The sequence below is a fragment of the Urtica dioica genome, chromosome 8, assembly GCF_054948205.1.
Source record: "Urtica dioica subsp. dioica isolate 48M chromosome 8, U.dioica_male_clone48M_v1_H2, whole genome shotgun sequence".
NCBI lineage: Eukaryota > Viridiplantae > Streptophyta > Magnoliopsida > Rosales > Urticaceae > Urtica > Urtica dioica.
In genome coordinates this window covers 42,787,235-42,806,086 of record NC_142763.1, presented here as the reverse complement: position 1 = coordinate 42,806,086, position 18,852 = coordinate 42,787,235, and the positions used below count along the sequence as shown (strand labels likewise).

Genomic DNA, 18,852 nt, shown 5'->3' with positions numbered 1-18,852 from the left:
GCGAGGTACGAGTTCGACAGCGTTTCAGTACTCAAGCCTGGATTACCTGGAGTAGGGGAGCGGCCCCTCTATTTATAGGCAGCCAAGGGGTGGTTTGAAGACCCCTTGGCCGAGTGAACTTGCTTGGTTCGGCCATTGAGTGGCTGGGTCGGCCAATGGCCGAGTGAACATGGTGGTGAGGTTCACTCGGCCATTGGCCGAGTGAAAAGCTTGGGCCGGCTGAGGTTCAGCCATTGGCCGAGTGAACTGCTGGAAGGTTCACTCGGCCAATGGCCGAGTGAACTGCATGGGCAGCTGGAGGGTTCACTTGGCCATTGGCCGAGTGAACTGCTGGAAGGTTCACTCGGCCAATGGCCGAGCGAACTGCCTTGGCGGCTGGAGGGTTCACTCGGCCATTGGCCGAGTGAACTGCTGGAAGGTTCACTCGGCCAATGGCCGAGTGAACTGCCTTGGTGGCTGGAGGGTTCACTCGGCCAATGGCCGAGTGAACTGCCCAATGGCCGAGTGAGCCATTGACTTGGCCATTGGTTTGGGTCGGCCCCTGGTTGGGTCGGGGTTTCGCCGCCCGCGACCTCGCACCAGCCACGTGGGTTGAAGAGATGTCTTTGTCCTCGTCGGCCCTAGACGGGCCGACAACAAGGCGCGTGTTCCAGAACACCCAAGTACAAGGCGTCGGAGTCCTGGGCCCGAATTAGGAAGGTCCGTATAGAGTTCGACAAGTCATACACGACGGAACCTACTACATCGAACACACGGACGGAACGCCAATTCGGCACCCGTGGAACGCGAACACTTGAGGCAGTACCACCAGTGACTGAGTCCCCCCCTATTGCTCTAATTTCCCTTATTCAATAAGGCCTACGCGCCACTGTTTGAGGATGTTCCATGTTAGCAAAAAATTAATAAAAAAAAATAATAAAGTTTGCGGTCTTTTTACCCACTTTATCAAAGTTTTTAGTCATCATGGCACGACCTGTAAACTAAAAACTTGGGGGGCTATGGGTCCTGCGATGTACACCCGAGAAATCACGACATATAAAAAAAAAAAAAAAAAAAAAAAAAAAAAAAAAACCTTAAGCCCCCCACTCATGGAATATAGAGGCTTAAGAAGCTCGAACCCCGACGGCTCGTCAAGCATACGGGTTTGAGAAAAGATGCCGGCCTAACCCGGCAAAACACATATGCTCGGTCGCTCAACCCACGAGCTCAAAGACGTCGGCCTAACCCGACGCAACACATAAGTTCGATCGCTCAACCCACGAGCTCAAAGACGTCGGCCTAACCCGACGCAACACATAAGTTCGGTCGCTCAACAGCACGAACACTTTTACCCAGGCCTAAGTCCCCCACGGGGATACAAGCCTTCGTGCATACGGGTTCGAGTAAAACGTCGGCCTTCCCGGCGTGCCGTAAGACGCGTAAAGGCGCAGGTGAAAGACGTCTCCCGGGACGCATGTAAGTCGCGTAAAGGCGCTGCCTCAAACCCTAAAAAGGCCAAATCTGAGCCAAACAAATGTTCGCTTCGTGGGATCATTCGTGAGAGGAGCGGGGCTTCCTAGCTTATCGCGGTGCAGAGCCAGGATCCGCTCTTGCGGAGTGTTCAGAGGGGTGAATGCCGAAAACTTCCGAAAGTTATCGACATGTAAGGGTCTTGGCCCGGAGAGGGAGTGACCATTAGGGGCCTGGCCTCTCTTATTCCTCCTCTTTCGAGGGTCGGGGCAATCCCCGTCTTGATCGTCGCGGCGGCGACCGCCCTGTCCTCCAGCTTTCCGTCTGTCTCGGCCATCGAGGTAGTCCTCGATCCCCATGTACATACAGGCTCTCGACATCAGCTCCGCCATGTCCCGCGAGACCTTTCCAACAATAGACTTGAGGAAGTCTCTTGTGCGAGCTCCCTCCGTGATCGCCGTGATGGCGTCTTTGTCATTGAATTCTTCGACCTTGTGGGATTCTTCAGTGAAGCGAGCCAGATACTACCTCAAGGTCTCATCTCTCCCTTGTCGGATGGACAGAAGGTACGTCTTCGATTTCTTCTACGCCACCAGAGTGGCAAACTGAGCAAAGAAGGCCTCTCGTAAGGCCCGGAAGGACGAGATCCTCCCCGGCCTTAGGCTTCGGAACCACTCGAATCCCGACCCGGTGAGGGTCAGGCTGAAAGCTTGGCACAGGGTGGCATCTGACTGTCCCTGCATCGTCATCCACGTCTCTAATGCTGGATGTGGAAGTTCGGGTCCATCCGTCCGTCGTAAGGGGGGATGGATGCTAGCTTAAAATTCCCTACGCATGGCTACGCAAGGATTTGAGTGGCGAAGGGAGAGTATGATTCTTCAATCCCGCCATACGGCCTCTGTCCTCTCGACTCCCTCATCTCGATGATCTGATTTTGGAGGCTTTGGATCATCGTCACCATGTCAAGCCCGTTGGCTGGGCTGCCTGCCGGGGCCGCAGGAGTTGCCTGTTGGCATTCATTGGACGCTTGGTCCCCGGTGTTGGCCTGAGGTCGGCCGAGAGTGGTAACAGGGAGCGCGTCCCTCCGGGATTTGAGCCTTTGACGGAGGTCCTCGCCTCGGGAGTTCCTCTGAGCCGTCAAGCGCTCCCTTAGGTCCCCGCTTTGCGATTGGCGGGGTGAAGCAACCCTAGGTCGGGTCGCTCGGTGGGCGTCCCGGCTATCAGCCACATCATCTCCAGGGGCAGCTCTTTCCCCAGCGGGGGGCCATGTCCAGCCACCTCTCGAGCCTGAAGGGGCACACCCCCGAGAATAGGAGCGCGAGCATTGGCGCGCCGGCGGGGCTGGCACGACCATGGCATCCCTCGTCCTCTTGTACCGGGAGCGCACGAGGCTAGGGGTCGCCTCGTCGGTCCTAGACTCCCCCTCGTAGTCGGGGTCGGAGTCGCCATGGTCAGGACCACCCTCAACATCGTAGCCGAGAAGGCCAGCAATGAGTGCGCTATCCACGCCGGGGTGGTCTAGGAGCTCGGCGAGTCTCCGAGCCGTATCCTTGCGGAGAACGGCTTCGGGGTCGGCCGCCGGATCCTGGGGGTGGCCCTTGCTATCACGAGGCTGCCCTCCTAGGCGATGCACGAGGTTCCTGAGGCCGTACCTCGAGACCATCGCTCAAGTGCCAGCGGAGGTGGTAGGGACTTGACTCATCTTTCGAGAGTCACGAAGATTGCGAAAAAAGAGATTGGAAGGGAAACGTCGCCAATGTCGGGAGGTCCCCTCTTTCTAGCGCCAAAATGTTGTCGCTCCTTTTCAGACAACTATTTAGGAGCCCCAAACTGTTCGACCCAAGGCCGGACCAAGTGGTCGCGTTCAGGCTCGAGCGTGTCAAACTTGGTATCCCAAGTCGTCCCTTTGCTGTCGGTGATGCTTGCCTCGTCCAAACACCAGAAACATGGGAAAGAATATGTGAACTACAAAGGGGAAACAGAGGGGTGCCTCTGCTCTCCGAGTGAGTTATGAGTTAGGTGTTTAGATGGCCGAAGTTTGAGAGAAACGAGTGAGTTATGAGTTCAGAAGCGTTTCAGTACTCAATTTCGGATTACCTGGATCAAGGGAGAGACCCTTGTATTTATAGGAGACCAAGGGGTGGTTTGAAGACCCCTTAGTCGAGTAGAGGTCGAGTGAGGCGAGCCTCGGCCTCCCGAGCACCGGCCGAGTGGAGCGTCCTCCACCTCCCGGGCGCCGGCCGAGTGGCGCGTCTTCGACTTCTCGGGCGCCGACCGAGTGAGGGGAACTCGGCCTCCCGAACGCCGGTCGAGTGCTGGTCGGGCACTGGCTGATAGCTGGCCGAGTGGGGCATCCTCGGCCTCCCAAGCGCCAGCCGAGCGAGGGGAACTCGTCCTCCCAAGCGCCGGCCGAGCGCTGGCCGAGTGCTGGTCGATAGCTGGCCGAGTGGGGCATCCTCGGCCTCCGGGGCGCCGCCCGAGCGAGGGGCACTCAGCCTCCCGAGCATTGGCCGAGCGCTGGCCGGGTGCTGGCCGAGCGTAGCACCCTCAGCCTCCCGGGTGCCGTCGAGTCCTGGCTGAGTGGACCGGCCTTGGGCCTCTTATAAGTTCGGAAACGGTTTTCCTAGTTATAGAGCGATAGAGCGGACAACTAAAAAATAATCCTAGATTTTCATGTTCAGAGCAGTGTTAGTGCATAAAGGCACAAGGGACATACTCGGATCTTTTCCTATTTTCTATTTCGGGAAAGTGCATGAGGGAAGTGTGAACTTCAACTCACTCGAACACTTGAAAGTTTGAGATTACACACCTTTTTATTTTTCGGCTTGTCTACAAGGAGAACTCCCACTCAAATTTTCAAGAGCATATAGATTTTGAACATATGTGATATAGATATAGTTTTGAAAACATTTTGAAAACTTTATTTGATTTGGATGACAAGATTTTTCAAGTTTGAAAACGAAAACCGTTTTTCAAGATTCAAACTAGTTTTGTAAAAAATTCAATTTCAATTAAACTTTCAAAAATCAAAACATTTTAATCTTACACATCATTATAATCTTATAAAAAAAACATTTTTTCTCAAGAAATTTTTCTCATTAGAGTTCTATAACTCATGGTGGTGGGGCTAAAAATCCGGAATTCTAAAAAACTGGACTTTCGGAACAGCCGTGTACCTCGGAGTAAAATCGACATAACTGGCGGCTCCGATATTCTTTTGACCTGAAACCGGTGGCATTGGACAGAGGATAGACAGAGCTTTAATTTGTTTCAAGAATCATTAAATTTAGATTTCTGAGATGAGAGTTATGCCACTTTTACTGCGGGTTTTACTCCAGCTCGAAGAAAAAGAAATAATTAAAGCTTGGTCCTTTTTAGGTGCGAAAAAGAATCGAGTGTAACGGAACGTTTTAGGATGTTGTTAAAACTTTTATTTGTGTTTTATTAACATGGTAATAACATGATATAAAAGAAATAACAACATGCATAAAACGATTCAAGTAAATAAAAGAAACTAGTAAGACAAGAAAACTAGTCACAAAATTTACTCGAAATTTCTCAAACCTTTAAAACACGTTTTTCAATATAAAAAATTAAAAACTTTTAGAACTGATTCTAATGTGTTTTAAAAACATCCCAAACTCATAGAAAATCAACATGATTTTTAATTTAAAGGCAAGAGCAATAAATTAAAAAAAAAATCTTAGAAAATAATTCTAACTTGTCACAAAATTAGTAAACTTTCGAAAACGATTTTCAAGCTCATAATTTTAAATACATGTACATGCATATCTTTGACCATAGCTCTGATACCATTTGTTGGAATTGATCTAGGGTTTAAGAAAAAGTTTAACGCTTCGTTAAGCGGTGGAATTTCAAAATTTTCTTTTACAAGTAAAACAGTTTTTACTAACCTAGACAAAGAGCAAGCACATGTAAATAAAAACTAATATGAGCATAACAGATTACTAACCTTTTAGAAGCTTGAACGTTGAGAAGCTTTTGGAAAAGGTTGCAACGTTCGTCTCCCCTCGCAGCACGTCTCTCTTCCTTCCTTGGCAACTCGAGCAACCACGAAAGTTTCTATCACGAAATCACTCGAGAGAAAAGGAATTAGTGTGTGGGCACTTTAAAACACTACGACTTAAGAACGAGTCTTGAAGTCGCAGAGCTAAACACTAGGTCAAATGAGGACCTAGGTGCCAAAACAAAAATCAAAAATTAACTAGAGAGAGAGAGAGGATCGGCCAAGTTCTAGAGAGAGAGTCTCTCAAATCTCTTAAACTTGGATGATGAAATGTGAAGAATGGGGCTCCTATTTATAGGAGAGGTCTCACCTTCAATAAGGTAGTTTCCTCTTCTATAGAATATCACATATTCATGAGCAAATGTTGCCCATTTCCCCTTTGATTCACTCGGTCAAGGCTGCCTTCTAGAAGGCTTGGATTTGTTTCATTTTTTGTTCATTGCCTTGCCTTGACTCTACTTGGCCGAAATTCCTATTACCATGTATAGGAAATTTGTTTCCTCTTTTTCTTTTGGCAAGTATCTTGATACATTCATGCACAAAATATTCTCTCTTTCTTTGGGTATGTTGGGCGTCTAAACCATCTAGGAAAGGCTTCTAGAAGTTTTTCCATTTGTTCATGACAACATGGAAAAGGCTCATTAAGAATTTTCAATAAAATTCTTATGAAATGAAATTAATCCACAAGGCCCAATGATCAAGTCATGGCCGAGTGTTATTGAGTCATCAAACGACCCTGTCAAAAAATTTATTGACATTCATTCCATCCTATGTCTCAAAAGACAAAAATACCCTTTTGACAATTTTCGTTCTTGTTTTGACTTAGCTTCCAGTTTAACTATTCCTACTCGATGTGATTCGTGACAGTGACCTCATGGATCCAAATGAACAAAGCTTGAGCTAAACACTTGGACTCAAAAGTTCACAAAACCTTTTCCAAGTTTAGCTTAATGTCAACTGACTCCACTAAAGAGTTGCCACTGAAAATCTCTCGGTTCAAATGAATTTATTTTCTACTCAAGAATTCAACCTAATTGTAATGAGTGGATCCACAGAATATTATCAGTGTTTACCCTTCATGAATATCAGCAGTTAGTCGGGATTTAAAAAATTACCATTTTACCCTTCTAGCTGTTATTTCCTCAACTCCTTTGTCGCTTGTGAATAAGTTAGAAACAATGTATTGACGAGGAGCTAACAAGTCACATTGTTTCATCCAAAAGAGTCAAGACTCAATTTGGACACTGGCCAGTTCATTTATTCACACTCCAAGGAACAAAGCATGAGGTGATATACATTGCATTTCAGCAATCTTGTACATGAATTCCATATCTATGAGAACTTCACAAAGTTACTCATGAGATTCTCACAACTTAGTACTTCACCAATAGGCCCTGTTCGTAATCACATAGTGAGTCCAAACTCTGACTTTCTCAAATGAGAATACGTAAGCTGTGAAATGGTATGTCTCATTTCAGGATTAAGGTAAGCACGATGCAATTCATACGTAGTGACTTCGAGACATAAGAGGTTAAATGGTTTGTTCTTATCTTGTCTCTAGAAGTGCACTGGTCAATTCAGTACCTTCGGAAGATACCTAGAAGAACTATAGAGTCTCCAACTCTCAATGCCTCATAACCACACATCATAGATTCTTCTAACAGTCATACTGAGGTCAATAGTCCTTTGACCCTTAGATTGCGAATATATCGTTTTAAGCAAACTACGAAGAGTTTGTTCATGCAAATCTACATTTGTCTCTTCGTAAGTTGTTTAGTTTGTTTATGGACTAAAGACTAATGTTTTATCATAAAGCTTCAAACAGACACGGAAGAATGAATGAACGTTTCAACTTTTTATTAATGAATAAACAATTACAAGCAAGAGTCTTCATGAGACTTTATTACATCAAATGTACAATATAAAGATTACAACTCTTCTTGTGGGCACCATTGACAACAAACATAGCAATATACGATACGACGTTAACGACCCTATGGCCAAGCCCATCGTATCTAAAATTATTACAAACTAGAGAAGTCTTGCCCAAAAACCAACGGGCCCAAAAAAAAAAGACAAACGATTATTAAAAAAAGAGTTGATAAAAGTGACGACTGGAACCCGATCCCGATCACTATGCACCCTCGACTAGCTCTTTAGACAGGGTCACGCCCTCCTCAGCATTGACCGCATGCGAACTAACATCAGGCTCCTCAGCAATGCCTGCAAGTGTCGACCTGGGTTATGCGAAATTTGATCCATACTGATCAATCTCCATCCCAAGAGACATATCCTCAGGATGTCATCAAGAGATATCCTCTCGGAGTACAAAGTGAAGACGACATCTTTAGCATCAGTGAGGGAGGGAAGAGGCTCAACCGTGAGAACCGAAGTGAATCTGTCAACGTCGTCCTTCGCCTCTTGCAGGTTGCCAGGCGCACCTTTGAGTTCATTTTGCACCACGTCCTCAAGCATCCAAACCGCAACGCGACATTGATCCACCTTACACTGGATCTTGGCCCTCTTGTACCAAGCAGCGAGATGATCGCAGTATTTGGCAATGACACTCTTGTACTTCGCAGAGGCAGCCTTCATCCACGACCGAGTAGCCTTAGCCTTGATCATCTGTGCACCATGATGGAGCTAAGCGACATAAGTGTTCACCCTCCCAAGTTTTGGCCATGACTTGGACAATGCTCGCAGAGAGAGCCTTGTTTGCCTCTTCCAAGAAGGGGACTTGATCCTCAAACTCCTCGACTTGGGATGTGGAAATGCTCAGCTCATGAGATTTACCCTCCAGCTCGGCGCAAGATTTTTTAATCTCTAAAGTCATGTTCTTGAAGGAATGTTGGTCGACACTAGCATCTTTGAGCTCATCATCCTTTCGGTCCAGTTCGGCTTTGCACCCCTTGAGCTTCTCACCAAGAAAGGCGAATTCGGCCATAAGCCCATCAGTTTGCTCCTGCGACTTGGCCAGCTCGCAAATCTTCTCTCGGCTTGACGGATTTTTTACTCATAGGCATAACCCCCTCGTTGATCTCGGCTTGATACTACAAAAAAATATGTTAAAATATATACGTATGTATACATCATTGAGAGAAGCAACGAATCACACCCAAGGGAAATACGCAAAGTATGATTCCTTGGTACCTGCGAGAGATATCCCCCTGTAGATATTCGCACCCTTCTGCGACCTCACCTTGCCTAGAGGCGCAGTAGGGTACCGAATCTGTTTAAGCAAGAACGCCGACAAGCTCGCATCTTCGTAAATTCTATGGTCGCGCTCGAAGTGGATCATCACTATGTTCAGCTTCAAATTCAAGACCTAATCCAAACATGTGGAATAAGGCCCTCACAACGCCAGAGAGCCACTCTTGGATGCAGCCTGCTTCCCTGAAGCATTCGTTGGAAGAGCAGCTTCACCGCGCTCGAGCGCCTTTGCCCTTCTCGGCCCGCTCCTTCTCGGCTTAATCCTTATCCTCTTTCTTTGTCTTCCCCTCACTCTTTTTCTTCCTATCCTCTTTCTTCTTTTCCTCTTTTTTTTCTCCTATCTCTTGTTCAATTTCCCTTCTTTCCTTTCCCTTTCTTCTTCTTCACCCTCTTTCTCGCCCGACTTATCCTTAGGCACAGCGGCCAGCTTGGCCTCTTTAAACAAAGCACTCTCCCCTTTTGATTTCTTGGCCGACGGGACGACCTCATCTTTCGAAATTGACTTCGACGGAGTTGACTCCCTTTCATCGTGATCTTCGGCAGAACAACATCGGCCGAAGTCTCAGAGGTGGGAATCCCTTCGGTCCCAGTCACTCGGGACCATCATCGTGTTGATCGTCACTAACTACAACAGATGGGCTCGAAGCCCGTGGAACTTCCCTGATCTCCTCCATAATTGGGATCGACGAGCTGAGAGTCGAGCCCTCGCCAGCCTTGGGAGTAGAGCTCTTCTGAGCCTCTTTCTTGGCTTGTCTAAGCCTCTTCTTCTCAGCGGCGTAGTCGATGTCGTCATCCATTGAATTGTTCGCGCTATCTTCACCTAACACATAAGACATCCACTTCATGATTAGCGAAGCAATCATAATAACAAGATTAAACAAAGAAGCAAGTATGCAGTACTTACCAACTCGCAGCACGTCAAGCTTATCCTTGAATTCTTTGTTCGGCTTCGGTGCTCCGAGCTTAGCTGCAAGGACAATACATGAGGTAAATATAAAGAAAAATATATTTAATTTTTCCGAAGTGAGTTCAACTAGCTAAAATTATGAGTTCAACTAGCTAAAATTACCTGTTGATGACACCCATTCCAACGGAAGACGACGATGTAATGAATTGACCGAGTGTTCTTTAATCTAAAAATAAAAATATCTCCTTCCCCAATGAAGATCCTTCCCGGCGAGACCTTCTATGACGCTGCGACGTGGCGCCTTAGCTAGATAGGGAGAATGTTTTGAGTTACGTTTCACGTAACCGAGCCGGGCTAAATCTATAACAGTGAGATTAACCCCACTCTCTTTGGCCATAGTAATCAGCCTGAAACCCATCCTAAGAAAATTGGGACACATTTGCGGGATGGAAATTTTAAGAGAATCTAAGTATTCTAACAGAAGTGGAGAAATCGGGAATCTGAGCCCTCATTCCCTGAAAAATATTCCGTAAACACAACAATATCCATCTCGGATAGTCGCCACGTTGAAATTATGGTTCGGCAGAGCGAGACTGACTTCCTCAAGAATGTCAAACTCTTCAAAATAGCCTTCTAAATCCTTGCCGGTAACGGTTGTTAGAGACCTCAAATCTCTAGAGGCCTCGTCTAATTTCTCAAGAGTCGACATTTTGATTTTTACTTGGAATTAAGCCCAGAAATCTCACCAAAAGAAGAGTCTGCAAAAGATTGGGTTAAACTAAAAAAAACTCAAAGACGAACTAAGAGAACTTCGAAGAAATTTTGGAGAGAAAATTTCCTAGAAAGCGAAAAGAAAAAGAGAGATGAAAAAGAGAAGTGACCTGAAGATGTCTCTGAAACCATATAAAAACAGGAGAATGAAATGAAAAAAATCCATTCTTCATTTTATTGACGTCGATTAAAGCACCAATCATGTCAATCAATTCAAATCTCCCACTCGATTAGGAATCTTAACAGATTCTGCTGAGGAAGTCGAAGAGACGGGCTACAGTTGTCCCTCAACACGAGCTCAGCGCGACACGCCTCCTTGAGCGCTAGACAAAAATTTAAAATTCAAATTTGAAGACACGTCTTGCCACCAAAAATCAATTCTCAAGAATCGATGTTTAATTTACTTTAATTTATTTAATAAATACATTTATCAACTAAACTAGGGGACTAGGAATCGGCCTCGCCAATTAAATCCATCAGATGTGCCTAAGCCCACAAGCTCGAGCCCGACAAACAAGAGCAGTCTGACTTGAGTTTTCAGCCCGATCACCTCGTCACAGGCCGAGGCCCAGCCCGAAACTTCTTAGTCGTCTATCAAGCTGAAGTCAAGATCACGTGTCCTCCGATCTTCCCGTCACCTCAATACCAAGCCAGTACGCACGTTACACCTTGGAGTCCTCCAGGTCGACTATTTGTCCTCCAGATCGACGGAAGAGCAGCATTGACTTCAACTATAAATAGAAGAGGAATCTGATCTCTCACACACATGATTCATCACACTGCACTTTGATATATTATTTTTACTCCCTTACTTTCGTCGAGCTCGTCATTTTCCAGTTCGAGCTCGATCATCTTGTAATCAGTCCAATCAGTTTGCAATAAAATCGACTATTTCATTTCATCTTTAAATTCAGTCTTTATTTTCGATATTAAGTTTTATTTTAATTCTTATACAATGAATTCTTGAGATCCACATAATATAAATACATACTATACCATAAATATAATCTACAGTCTTGTAATTGTTGAAGGACCGAATCCGACATAAACAGCAACTACAGTGCTTCTATAAATGACTTTATTCGTTTATTCGATATATATATATATATATATATATATATATATATATATACATTAAAATAACCCTAATCTTTTTAGAGATTTGTAACTAACTAGGACACTTTAAACATGTGATTTTGGATCTAGTCTATGTTTGATAATTTTTAGGGCTATAGCCAAATGGCTTGTGTGGTAATAATTAAGATCTGATTTGCCCGTATTTATTAACAAATTCATCACTTTCTCTCTCCTATTTTTTTCAAATAATTTTTTTGCCTCAAAACTTCAAAATTCGTATCTTTCTCATACGAACTCGAAATTGAGTGATTTCAGATCTTACAAATTCGTGGCGTCGAGATCTTCAAAAATAGACCCATTGTGTTTGATGAAAAATTATATTTATATCGATAATTTCAAAAAATTTCAGTTATTTCCATATTTAAGGTACTAACGTGATTTTTCTCCATCTATGGTATTAAACATGATTTTTCATCAAACACAATGGATCTATTTTTGAAGATCTCGGCGTCACGAATCTGTAGGATTTTGAATCACTCAATTTCTAGTTCATATGAGCTAGATATGGTTTTTTGAAGTTTTTATGTAAAAAAAAAAAGTGTAAGAAAAAAGTAAGAGAGAAAAAATAATGAATTTGTTAATAAATAATGGTAAATCATACCTTAATTATTTCCACATAAACTTATTGGCTATTTTCCTAAAAATTATAAAACGTAGGTTAAAAACAAATTTTATAGTTTTATTTTGACTATTTTGCTACGTTGCACATTTTTTTATCCCATATAAATTTAAGTATATTGTGCAATACAGATACGTATAATTCATATTATGAACATAAAGGTAACTGACTATAACATTTATAATTTCCAAATTAAGTTTCTTTATTGGTATATAAATTTAAAAATCGTGTTTTTATCAAATTTTAGTCTTATTTATACCTTATATATTTTAGCACTGTTCTTTTTCAGTATGTATAAACTCATTTGTGAAGATAAATCAATTATACATATATATATATATATATATGTTAAATATATATATTATATATTTAAGCATTAAAGATATAATATATATATATATACATTGATGTATATATATATATTATATCTTTAATGCTTAAAACCTAAATTTCTTAAGAAAAATTAAGTTTGTGAAAACTAATTCCCGCTGCAAGGGCACGGGGTAATAGACTCGTCATTTCCATAATTTTTTTTTTTTTTTTTTTATCAACTGTCATTTCCATGATTAGCACCGAGGTGTAAGTTGGTCGTGCGACCTAAATGTACTTTATTGGGCTAGACTTATCACAAGGCCATGGAAGTATATTTCTGAAAGCCCACAAGGCTTAAACTTCAAATAAACAAACAAATAAGAACTCAGAGACCGACGGCGTTTGCAGTTGACGTGCTCTTTACAAAGTCATATCGTGTAATGCACGAGAAACACCAAGGCCAAGTTTGACACGTGTCATAAGATAATTAGCGAAATATTTCCAAGGCCATCTCTGATTGGCCAAACTCTTCAAAAACACGTTGCGTTATGCGCGAACGAAGTCTCGTCAGCAAGTCAGATACCTATTTTGACCCCCGAATTTATAAAACTAACTTTAACACCCTCTTTATTTCCTAAAGAATTTTTTTTTTCAAAGAAGAAAAAGAAGAGACTGAGCTATTCCCATTTGCTCCCTTTCGGATCCGCAAAGCTTCGAAAGTCATCCCCAATGGCGGATCGAAGACCTAGTGTCATCGTTTTCTTGCTATGCGCTCTGTGCTACGCTCTCACCACCATTGCAGCGTAAGATTTCTCGTCCCGCCTTTTTCTTCCTTGTTCTTTTTGACATATTATTTGATTATTCGTGTTGCTTGTTGAATGAAATTTTGTGCGTGAAATTTTATCAGGAAGAGCTACTACGAGGTTCTTCAAGTGTCGAAAGGAGCTTCAGATGACCAGATCAAGAGAGCTTATCGGAAACTTGCTCTGAAATACCATCCGGATAAGAATCCAGGCAACGAAGAGGCTACCAAGCGATTCGCCGAGATTAATAATGGTGATTTCTTGTTTCGTTTTCGTCTTCGTATTTCGGTTCAATTTTCCGTTGATTAGATTGGTGGATTGTTTAGGATTAGAGATTGATGAATTTTGGCGTATTGTCTGATGTTAATGATTGATGATAGCATATGAGGTATTGATCGATAGCGAGAAGAGAAATGTTTACGATCGTTATGGAGAGGAAGGGTTGAAACAGCATGCTGCCAATGGAGGTGGTAGAGGTGGTGGTGGAATGGGAATGAACATCAATGATATATTCTCCAAGTATGTTCATTTCTTTATAACTACTATTCGATGCTGTCAAAAACTTAGGCGCTTATAGAGATCGGAATTGAATTAGATTGTGTTGTAGTGAAGTGTGTGTTTTACGAAGGGATATTGGTCTTCATGCTTTTGGAAAGTAATGTGGTGATTTGTTCTCTGTCAGCTTGTTTGGAGGCGGCTCGGGGGAGGAGGAAGAGGAGCGAGTCCCAAAAGGTGATGAAGTAGTCGTCGAATTGGACGCAACTTTGGAAGATTTGTATATGGGAGGTTCTCTGAAGGTAGCTTATTTTAGCCGTCCAACTAGCATAAATAATGCTTTGCAAATTTGTAATAATATCGCGTGGTCATATTATATTTTATCCGATCTATGGAAAGCTAAGCCCTTTTTATTTTGTCAAGGCAATTTGGTTTCATTTCTTGGTTTGTTAATAATAAAAAAATTTGTGTCGAGGTTACATTAGGTTTGGAGGGAGAAGAATGTTATAAAGAAGGCACCGGGGAAGAGACGTTGTAATTGCAGGAACGAAGTGTATCACAGGCAAATTGGGCCAGGGATGTTTCAACAGATGACAGAGCAGGTACTTGTAACACAAGGGTTTGCTTTGTTAACAGTCTTGTGTTTCTGATTTTTCGCGATCTTATGATGAGTACCTTTGGGTCATTTGTTTGCCGTCATATTAATATTAAGTGCCCTTAAAGATTTGATCAGTAAACTTGTATTATTGTACCACATGATTTTTCACTTATTGGAATTTCCAATATGAACCTACAGGTCTGTGAGGAATGCCAAAATGTCAAATATGAGCGTGAAGGTTACTTTGTCACTGTCGATATTGAAAAGGGCATGCAAGATGGGCAGGTGAGCTTTGAAACTTCATTCGCAAGATTATTTTATTTTTTTCCTTTCAGAAGTATAAGCTGATTAATTGTAAGGTTTATATAGTTGTCTGCTTCTATTTCTTTTTTAAGCCTTAAATTTGTAAAATCTAGCTACGTTTTCTTTATATCGGTACATTCTTTTCTTTTCTGTATTGTATATAAGCCAATGATTGCTTGCTGTTCCTTTACAGGAAGTGCTCTTCTATGAAGACGGTGAACCTAAAATAGATGGAGAAGCAGGAGATTTAAAGGTTAATTCTTTGAACTCCATTTTAGCGACCTGGTACTAAAATTACTTAATAGTTCGTATTTTGACTGTTTCCAAACCTCTTTTTTATTGCAGTTCCGTGTCCGCACAGCTCCTCATGACCGATTCAGAAGAGAAGGCAACGACTTACACACAACTATCACCATTACACTGGTGAGCTCAACATTTTTACCTTGGACTTAATTAATGGAGATATATGAACGTATCAATCTTTGAATGTTTGTCAAAACTTAATTTTAAATCCAAATCGCTGTAATGGTTTCCATTATAGTTCATCCAGTAAGTAGTTCTAGTATTGTATAAAAATTTGGATTTATTCAACTCAGCGATTACATGTATGTATTTCTCATTCTTCGAATCAAAGTTATTTTACAAACTGCTCCTTCAATTCCAGGTTCAAGCACTCGTCGGGTTCGAGAAAACGCTTAAACACCTTGACGACCATCTTGTCGATATCGGCTCAAAGGTGCGTTTACATTTACACATTCCCTCACACATTGGGGTATTTTAATTCATTTATTTAAATTTACACAACTTGTTTGGAATTATATTAACAGGGAATTACAAAGCCTAAAGAGGTGAGGAAGTTCAAAGGAGAAGGAATGCCCCTGCATTTCAGCACAAAGAAAGGAAATCTGTATGTCACATTTGAAGTTTTATTTCCCACGTCGCTAACGGAGGAACAGAAGACGAAGATCAAGGAAGTTCTGGGCTAGTAGGTGACGTTTAGGCTAATATTTTTATTTGGGTTAAAATTAGATTTTCCCATTTGTAATATTATGAGCACATTACTGGAACTTGACAAAGCGCCCAAGGCTTTTCCAATTTTTGTTTATTGTCAACTGGTAGTTGCACTGATATATAGAGAAAAAAAAATCATTTTTTTTTCATTCCGGTAAACTTTTCTTGAAATTATGGCCTTATAGCTTTTGTTGTTTGAGCGAGACTGCATTTCTTTCTTTTTGGATACATTTCAGTCGATTCTTAAAATAAAATAGTTGCTTGAAGTGGAATTGTTATTTTTAAAGCATGGCCTGTAGGTTCATATTGAAAGTTCAAACAATAAATAATAAATAAAATAAAATAAAAATAGATGCACTATTCACAATTCTATATAAGTTTTAGTCAACTTTTGGTGCTAGCATTGGAGCAATGTTACACTATATATGGAGTTTTTGTGTAATGAATTGAAGATGGTTAGAAAATAACAAAGACGTGGCATTTTCAAGGTTTAACGTGCAAAATTTGTGGATTTTTATGTACAAGAACAATAAAACAAGGAGAAGAAGACGAGGATGGAAGTAGGACTGAAATTGGATCGATTCGTTTCAGTTTCGACAATTTTTCACATCTTAATCGGAAATTATGATTTTAAAAAATTTGAATAAATAACCGATCCACTTTAATCTAAAGCCGAAATTCGGTTATTTAGTTTCTTAAATCCAATATCCAATTTTATATCTAATTGTCAAAATTCGATTATTTGATTCTTTAAACTCCAAATCCAGTTTCAAAACCATTTTAAATAAATATCAAGTTCTTAAAATTCATAATCACTTTGAAACTAGTTTTTAAATCGATTTTCGATTATAAAATTATTATAATGATCAAAATTCGAGTAAAAATGAATCATACAATCCTAACGTGATTAATTATTTTTCCAAAATTTCCAAAATAATTGGTTAAATATTTGATAACCGATTTTTCCAAAACTTAAAACCGATATCCGGTCCAGTTTTTAAAATTGAATCGGTTATCCGAATCCAAATCTCGATTATCTAACATGGCACCAATTTTTCGGTTTTGGATCGGTTCAATTATTTATTTTATCCGATTTACGGTTCGATTTTGTACGTATAAACTATAAGATCTATACCGAAATACAATATTTTTTTGTACATGAAGCAAAAAAGAATATAGCACTGTAATGTTGAAATGCAATCATTCTGGCTGCGGCGGTGCGGGTATTGGTGCAGAAGCCAACCTGTTCTCGTCATCGGCCTCAAAAGCCTTCCTGAGCTTCTCTTCATCGGTCTCGAAAGCTTTCCTCGCTTGCTTTAGCTCTTCGTTCATCGACAGCAATTCCGTGCACCGGTTGAGCTTTGGATAGTCCTGTAATCTCACAAAACCCAAATATGACATCAACACAACAACACCTTTGCTCTTTTCACACTCTTACTCTCAACCAGACACACCGATAAATCGTCTGTTTGCCCCCTGATTTACGGTTATTATATCACTTTGATCAATGTAAGTTACAAATCGGTTTTAGTTTAGTCCTTGGATTAGTTGAAAAAAAAAAAAAATATGACCCAAATTGACAGCATTTCGAAAGCTCGTCATTGAAATTTAATCCAAAAACCCTAAATTATTGAATGATCTTTAGTTAAAAAGTAAGAATAGAATGACTTTATTGATACGACTCACATTTACAGCTTAAAGGAGGGACTTATTTTGGACGATGAAGTCATGTGGCAAAGGGATACAACCACTGAAATTGAAAGAACACTTCATTTCATTTTTAAATGCAAAGAATATATGGGCTCAAACGGAACAAACCTTTCGGATCAAGTAAAGAAAATCCTCAACAGCAATCTTTCCTCTCCGAGATCCGATATCTTGAGCCTTATGTACCTGCACACAGTGTTATTCATTTCTTCCCCTTCCTCAATCTCAAAATTCAACCTCAAGGAGAAAAAAATATATTACCAAATCTGTGATGTACTCAACAGCGATGTCCTCCATAAGCGCCACACTTTCGGGTAGAGGCTTAAAAAATAAAAATAAAAAATAAAAAACTGGCATTGCTGAATTACTATAGTTTTCCTTTTCTTCTTACATCTTCAAAAAATACTGAAATTGATAAGGACTTACATTAGCATCATCTCCAAAACCATACATCATATGTTGCACTGCGAATCAAGAAAAAAGATAAATAATTATTTAGAATACTTAGAAAAAAAAAAATTAAAAAGGAGAGATTTCGATTGGTTACACTCTTTGTTAAAGGCTCCTCGTTTTCGCTTGGTTGAAGTATCCGAAGGAAACGCCGCTCCGGCTCTCTTGTTCGAAGATGAAGCCCCGCCTGAAGTGTTCATTTCTTTCTTTCTGTACTCCCACACACTCAAATCTTTAATTATGTCATAAATAATATAACAAAAAGAGCCACAAAACAAGATATTGGATCTGCTCAAATATTATATGACGAGAAAGAGAAAGAGCGTCCTCACCCTCGCCAGCGGCCGCTTTGCCTCGGCCGTCGTGGAAGTCGGAGACGGACTGGTTGAAGGAAACGACGGGGATGGGTTTTGTTTTTTGTTTTTGTTTTTTTTTTTCAAGTGCGTCAGGGAAAATGAAGAGAAGAAAAGAGTTGGAGAATCGGTTAGGTTTAAAAATAAGGGTATTTGAGTAATTAGAAGTAATTTTACTTGGACCATCTCCAAAGATTTGAATATCGTTACCGATGTCGTACCGGGACTCGGATTTTGCCAGGTTACCAAGACGTACCCTTGGTTTACCAGGGTATCCAGTGAAACTGAGGGTAAACCATGCCGGTGAACTTATTGTTACCGATGTGGTTTACCGATAAATACCGAACTTACGAGGGAGTAATTAGTTAACAAATAATTTATAAAAATGTCATACATACCATAGGATAAAAAATGAAAATAGTTTACAATATCTTTATTACATAATCAATTTGAACCACAAACCTAATTAAAATAGCTTACAATATCCAGCTGTTCAACAAAAACAACCCAAAAAATTACTACTCCGGCAATATCACTCGGCTAACGGTCATACAATAATCGTACAAACTCAAATAATGAGCGTATGAATTTTGGTACGTTTTCAAATGGTAGTCGTACTCCCACTGAGTCATACATGTAGAAAAAGAGTATGCGGGATAACCTTGTTGCGGTCGGACTGGGGTAATGATGGGAGCTAGTG

The 18,852-nt window shown here is 41.4% G+C and overlaps 2 protein-coding genes across 3 annotated transcripts; one reads left to right on the top strand and one right to left on the bottom strand.

Annotated features, from left to right (window-relative positions):
• The first annotated feature begins 13,059 nt into the window (after window positions 1–13,059).
• On the top strand, window positions 13,060–15,789 carry ATERDJ3B (DNAJ heat shock family protein). The gene is made up of 10 exons (XM_089624423.1): window positions 13,060–13,235; window positions 13,340–13,488; window positions 13,616–13,754; window positions 13,918–14,032; window positions 14,216–14,332; window positions 14,527–14,613; window positions 14,825–14,884; window positions 14,977–15,054; window positions 15,296–15,367; window positions 15,459–15,789. The coding sequence occupies exons 1-10, from the start codon at window positions 13,162–13,164 to the stop codon at window positions 15,615–15,617; spliced, it is 1,050 nt and encodes a 349-aa protein (XP_089480549.1). The 5' UTR covers window positions 13,060–13,161; the 3' UTR covers window positions 15,618–15,789.
• Window positions 15,790–16,557: 768 nt separating this feature from the next.
• Window positions 16,558–18,255, bottom strand: TAF13 (TBP-associated factor 13). Of its 2 annotated transcripts, none has more exons than XM_089623626.1 (6): window positions 18,132–18,255; window positions 17,897–18,031; window positions 17,776–17,813; window positions 17,611–17,670; window positions 17,461–17,535; window positions 16,558–17,013 (listed from the first exon to the last, which is right to left on the bottom strand). In XM_089623626.1, exons 2-6 carry the CDS (start codon window positions 17,997–17,999, stop codon window positions 16,843–16,845), a joined length of 447 nt encoding a protein of 148 aa, XP_089479752.1. In that variant the 5' UTR covers window positions 18,000–18,031; window positions 18,132–18,255; the 3' UTR covers window positions 16,558–16,842. The 2 variants fall into 2 exon arrangements, with proteins under 2 accessions (XP_089479752.1, XP_089479751.1); XM_089623625.1 differs by having other exon boundaries at window positions 16,564–17,013; window positions 17,897–18,009.
• Between the last annotated feature and the right edge of the window lie 597 nt (window positions 18,256–18,852).